This window comes from Oratosquilla oratoria, chromosome 10, assembly GCF_046742065.1.
Source record: "Oratosquilla oratoria isolate Oo_2021 chromosome 10, ASM4674206v1, whole genome shotgun sequence".
In the NCBI taxonomy this organism is placed as follows: domain Eukaryota; kingdom Metazoa; phylum Arthropoda; class Malacostraca; order Stomatopoda; family Squillidae; genus Oratosquilla; species Oratosquilla oratoria.
In genome coordinates, this window is record NC_134786.1 from 37,218,540 (window position 1) to 37,225,018 (window position 6,479).

At 47.9% G+C, this 6,479-nt stretch overlaps 1 protein-coding gene across 1 annotated transcript; it reads right to left on the minus strand.

The window, feature by feature from the left end:
- Positions 1–4,397: 4,397 nt before the first annotated feature.
- On the minus strand, positions 4,398–5,051 carry LOC143028866 (uncharacterized). The gene has a single exon (XM_076191225.1). It carries the CDS (start codon positions 5,049–5,051, stop codon positions 4,398–4,400), a length of 654 nt encoding a protein of 217 aa, XP_076047340.1.
- Between the last annotated feature and the right edge of the window lie 1,428 nt (positions 5,052–6,479).

Here is a 6,479-nt window from a genome sequence, read left to right on the forward strand (position 1 = left end):
TCGCTTTCTCTCTCTCTCTTTCTCTCTCTCTCTCTCTCTCTCTCTCTCTCTCTCTCTCTCTCTCTCTCTCTCTCTCTCTCTCTCCTCTTTCTTCTTTTCTTTTTTCTTTCTCTCTACATGTATTCTCCATTCTTATCTCTCTGTTCTTGTACTTACCTTTACCATTTCAATCTCTCCCTAAGTGTTCGATCCAATGACTTCCCGAAGCTTTTCCCCTCTTCCTCGAACGTCCACTATGTGATGCCCCATTTCCAACCTTCCTCTTCTAAGCCTTAATCCCTCCATCACGATAGCGCGCGCGCGCACGCACACACACACACACACACACACACACACACACACACACACACACACACACACACACACACACACACACACACACACACACACACACACACACACACAAAAACACAAACACAAGTATGTATACATATATACTTTATTCCGCTGGCTCACGGGCCTGTAGTGTCACCAATGCTGGTTCCACTACTAATCGCCCTTGTTGGAAGCGGCCAGCCTGAAACGAGTGGTAGAGAGAGAAGGTATGGGAGTTTTTTTTTTCAAAAAGGGGAGTCAGAACACACCTTTGCGTTTATCATGATATGATTCCCTTGAGCACACTTGGAATGAGCACTTCCGTACTCTGTGCCGACGGCTGGTGGTGTTCTCGTCGGAATGTACCTGTAAGAACATAAGTTCACCGCAGTGTATTTACCCTTACGCAACCTTGGGATGAACACTTCCGTGCTCAGTGCTAACGGCTGGTACTATTCTTTATAGAACAGCTATCTTCCAGAAGAAGAGCTAGGATATGTTAAGTCAATCCCATTACTGATCTCTGTTTATTGAAAATGTCGATGATACTATATACAACAATAATGGAGAAATTCTTTATTCTTTGTTTTAAGTATACAATAATTTAAAATCTTTTTACAATACATATATATCCTTGTTACAGGATACAGAGGAATGTTTTTTTTTTTTTTTTTTTTCTTTTCTTTTTTTACAAAATAGATAAAGTTACTAGAGTGAATATATATATTTATGTCAATGTGAATTAATCGAACGCGTGTCGTCCTAAGGGGTGACCATAGTTTTGTCCTGTACTTGGCGGTCACGAGTCTTAAAGGGGAGACTCCATGTGTTGGCTATAGAACACTACAGAACTCTCCCCTAGTGACGAGGTAAAAGGAACGATATCTGTTTCTTCTTTGTACTGTGCTTGTGGTTTGTAGCCTGTGTGTCCGGAGGTGTCGGAAGACCAACGGGATCTTGTGTGTTGTCTGAGAGGAGGTATGAAGGCTTGGCGCGGTCCATGGAGATGACGTTAGTGGTTCCACGGCGATCGATGGTCAAGTTCTTTCTTGTCCTTTTGACGATTCAGTATGGTCCATCGTATGGTTGTTGAAGAGGCTTCTTTACTCCCTCCACGCGAACGAAAACATGTGAGCAGTCATCGATGTCCTGGCTCACGAACGTTCTTGTGGGTGAGGTATGCGGTGCCATTGGCTGGAGTTTCTGCATTGTATCTGTAAGATTAGTGGCATAATCTTGAATGCTGTAAGGCTGTGTTATAGGGGCGGATACAAGAAACTCACCTGGCAGGCGGAGTGGAATGCCATAAAGAAGTTCTGCAGAAGAGTGGCCAAGGTCTTCTTTGAGGGACGTGCGCATGCCGAGGAGAATCATTGGAAGCACCGTAGACCAGTCGGTGCGGCCGCGTGCTGTTGCTGCAAGTGAAGCCTTGAGTTGTTGGTGGAAGCGTTCGACGAGTCCGCTGCATTGAGGATGGTAGCTTACTGTTCTTAAACGCCGGATACCTAGCAAAGATATAATTTTGTTCCGTAGAGTGGATTCAAATTGGCTACCACGGTCGGATGTGAAGCTGAGTGATGTACCGAATCTTGAAATCTAGGTGGTTATAAAAGCTTTGGCTACTGTATCTGTGCTTATGTCTGTAAGCGGGATTGCTTCGGGTCAGCGTGTAAAACGGTCTACACAAGTAAGAATATACCTAAAGCTGTCAGAGAAGGGAAGTGGTCCGACAATGTCGATGTGGACATGCTCAAGTCTAGTAGAGACTGGGCGGAAGGTACCTGAAGGGGAGATGGTGTGGCGTGTGACCTTCGAAGCTTGGCACTTGACGCAGGTGCGGGTCCAGGGTCGAACGTCTTTGGCGATTCCACTCCAGATGAAGCAGGATGACTTTATGTGCTGCAAAGCTCAAATACCTGGGTGGTAGAGATCATGTAAGTGGCGGAACAGGAGATGCCTGTGGTTCTTGGACAAGTAGGGCCGGATGGTGTCCATGGATACATCGGCGTAGAGCTGAGTGTTGGTTCCAGGGAGCTGTACTTTCTTCATTTGCAACGCAAGGTTTTCCAACAATCACTGCAGCTCAGTATCATCAGCTTGGTCTGCGGCGATGGCGGCGTAGTCGATGAGAGAGGTAGAGACTGCAGATATGTTGCGCAAGCGTGCGTCGGCAGGGCAGTTATCTTCACCTCGAACATAGCGAATATCTGTGTTGAATTGGGAAATGAAATATATGTGTCGTACTGTCCAGGGGAGTAGGTTGTTTTGTTATGGATGAATGTAGTTGTGATTGGTTTGTGATCTTTGTATATGTGGAATTGTCGTCCTTCGATGAAATACCTAAACCTATTGACAGCCTTGTAGATGGCTAGGAGTTCCTTTTCGAAGACGCTGTATTTCTTCTTGGCATTGTTGAGTTTCTTTGAGAAGAAGGCGATGGGTTTCTAGGCGTCGTTGATGTTTTGCTACAGAACTGCGCCGACGCCTGTTTCTGAAGCGTCTGTCGAGATTGAAGTGACGGCATCAGGGATAGGGAAACTAAGGGCGGTAGCATTCCCGAGTTCTTTTTTAGCTGCTATGAAAGCTGCGTCAGTTTCGATGTCCCAGTTGAGTACGATGGAACGTTCCCTCTTGCATGGTTTGGTCATGGAATAGAGTGGTTGGAGCAGTCGAGCGCAGCCTGGAATGAAACGATTATAGAAGTTTAACATACCAAGGGATTGTTTGAGTTGGCGCTGTGTTGTAGGTTTCGGGAAATCCTGGATGGCGTCGCAGCTTGATGAGACAGGGGTGACGCCTGAAGATGTGACGGTGTGTCCTAGGAAGTTGATGAATGAAACACCGAACTCAGATTTGTCGAGATTGATGTGGATGCCGTAGTCTTGTAGTCGGGTAAAGACTTGTTTCAGATGGTCTTGGTGCGTGGCTTCGTCCGGACTGGCGATGAGCACATCGTCGATGTAAGTGAAGCAAAAAGGCAGACCTTGTAAGACTTCGCCCATGAATCTCTAAAAAGTTTGGGCAGAGTTCTTGAGGCCGAAGGGCATTCGAACGTATTCAAACAAACCAAAAGTTCTGGTGACAGTTGTTTTAGGGATGTCCGGCCGGTTGACTGGAATATGATGGAAGGCTTTGTCAAGGTCGATCCGGGAGTATACGCGAGTTCCTGCAAGGTTTGAGGAAAACTCCTGTATGTTGGGAACTGGGTACCTATCCATCACAGTTCGCGAGTTGAGGGCGCGGTAGTCACCGCATGGTCTGGTGTCGCCGTTGTTTTTGGGTACAATGTGGTGTGCTGACGACCAGTTGCTAGAGCTTGGACGAATGATGCCTTGACGCATGAGGGCTTCCAGTTCTGCCTTGGCTAGTTTGAGGCGTTCTGGAGCTAGACGACGGGCTTTGGTGTAAACTGGAGAACCCCGTAGTCTCTATGTAGTGCGCTAAGTGGTGTTTCACACTTGTGGTCGTGGAGTAAGGTTGTGTCAAGGCAGGGAAGGTCTTGAAGAGAGAAACAAACTTGTTATCGGCACTGATGGCTGAAAGCTGGCTACTTACTCCGGTTGTTAGCCGGGTGTTGGATGACATCGATGTAAGGGGATCGTGGAGCTCGCGATTTTTAATATAGATCAGGAGATCGAAGTGGGTAAAAAAATCGGCGCCAAGAATTAGTTGGGAAACTGCTGCAACGTAGAAGGCCCACTCAAAAGATCGGCGAAGGTTGAGTTCTAGCTGAAGTGTCTTCCTCTTGAAAACATGTATCTTGGTGCCGTTGGCTACGTAGAGGTAAGATATTGGCGGCAGTGAGTGCTGGGTTGCTGTGGCAAGCAGGACACTGACTTCAGCTCTGGTAGCTATGAGATATGTGGTGTTTGAGAGTGGTTCAAAAACGAAGAAAAGTTTCCATGTAAGTTGGCGAACGCTGTGCGCCATTAGAAATGGCCCATCTCGTTTAACGGTGCCGGAGAGAAGGTGCACGGTTGTGCGCATTTCTTCGCATCTTGTCTAAATCGACGATGGTAGAAGCAGACGCCTGATGTTTGCCTTGGGTTCCCTCTGGATGTAGACCTGGAGCGGTTGCGGTGTTATATGGGTGACGGGGGTCGTCTGTGAAGATTGGCAACCTGCTCTTGGAGGGCACTGACCTGAAGGGTGAGTTTGGAGACTAGCTCGGTTAACTCCTGAGTTGCGGACTGGTCGGCGATCTTGGCGATGGTAAGACGCGCAACTGGTACCGAAGCTATGAAGTCATCAGCGAGCGTGGCTAACTCTTCGAGCAAGAGCTTGTTCTTAGCGCTGAAGAGGTTGACTTTGATGGTTGGTGGCAGGCGCTTGTGGAATAGGTGGAGCAAGATGGACCTGCCGAATGCTGCGTATTTGTCTCCGAGCAATCGCTTCATGCGTCGCAACAAGTCGGACGGTTTCTCATCTCCAAGTTCTTTTTTAGAGATGAGCTCCTTCAGGCGTGTAGCTTTGGAAGACTCAAGGTGGTCCAGAACGGCTTGCTTCAGATCCTCATATGGGGTATCAGATGTGGGTGCCTTGGAGATGGTGTCCCAAACCTGGAGTAGTACGTCAGGTGGTAAGAGGCCACAAGCATGGGAAATTTTTGTTAGGCTGGTGGTAATGTGGCCTGCCTTAAAGTTGCACTCGAGGATTGTGAACCATATTGTTGGGTCACGGTCGGAAAAAGGGTGTGCGCGGAATACACTTACTTCATGTTGTTGATCGTCCGTCATGCTTACGTGGTTGGTATGTAGCGATGGTCGTGGGCAGCTGGGTTGGCCAGAGCAGTACGGTGTGGCGGGGTTGGACAGGCTGGGTCAGCGGAGCTGGGCACGCCGGTGCGGCGGGGCAGGGCTGGACACGGCGGGGCGGCACTGGGCACGCTGGTACGGCGGGCAAGCCGGGGCGGTGGGGCTGGGCTGGGCAAGCCGGGGCGGTTCTGGGCACGCTGGTGTGGCGTGCAGGCCGGGGCGGTGGGGCTGGGCTGGGTACGCTGATGCGACGTGCAGGCCGGGTCGGAGGGGCCGGGCTGGGCGGGCAGGCCAGGGCAGCAGGGCTGGGTGGTCAGGCCAAGGCGGCGGAGCTGGGCTGCGCACGCCGATGCGGCGGGAATCCGGGGCCGGCAGTCACTTTGGGTCACCAAATGTAGTGTCACCAATGTTGGTTCCACTACCAGTCGCCCTTGTTGGAAGCGGCCGGCCTAAAACGAGAGAGAAGGTATGGGAGCTTTTTCAAAAAGGGGAGTCAGAACACACCTTTGCGTTTGCCGTAATATGATTCTCTTGAGCACACTTGGAATGAGCACTTCCGTACTCTGTGCCGACGGCTGGTAGTGTTCTCGTCGGAATGTACCTGTAAGAACATAAGTTCACCACAGTGTATTTACCCTTACGCAACCTTAGGATGAGCACTCCCGTGCTCAGTGCTAACGGCTGGTACTATTCTTTAAAGAACAGCTATTTTCCAGAAAAAGAGCTAGGATATTAAAAGTCAATCCCATTACTGATCTCTGTTTATTGAAAATTTCGATGATACTATATACAACAATGGTGGCGAAATTCTTTATTCTTTGTTTTTAGTATACAATAATTTCAAATCTTTTTACAATGCATATATATATCCTTGTTACAGGATACAGAGAAATATTTTTTGCTTTATTTACAAAATAAATAAAGTTGCTGAAGTCTTGTCCTGTACTTGGCGGTCACGAGTCTTAAAGGGGACATTTCACGTGTTGGCTACAAAACACTGCAGGCCTGCTGTCCCATCGCCGCCTTTACACTTTTCGATCCTGTACAGCTTCTTGGCAATCAACAACTTGGGGTACCAGTGTTTGAACATTCTTCTTGACATTGTCCGTCCATCTACATCGTGATCTATCAAGCTGTCTGATAGACACACACACACACACACACACACACACACACACACACACACACACACACACACACACACACACACACACACACACACACACACACACACACACACACACACACACACATATATATATATATATATATACATATATATATACACATATATATATATATATATATATATTATAAGTGAATGAATATTCTAACACATTGGAAAGATAGACTGAATATCACACTATCGGAGAAAAGAGAGAAATATATTTAAAGATTCGTATATTGCGA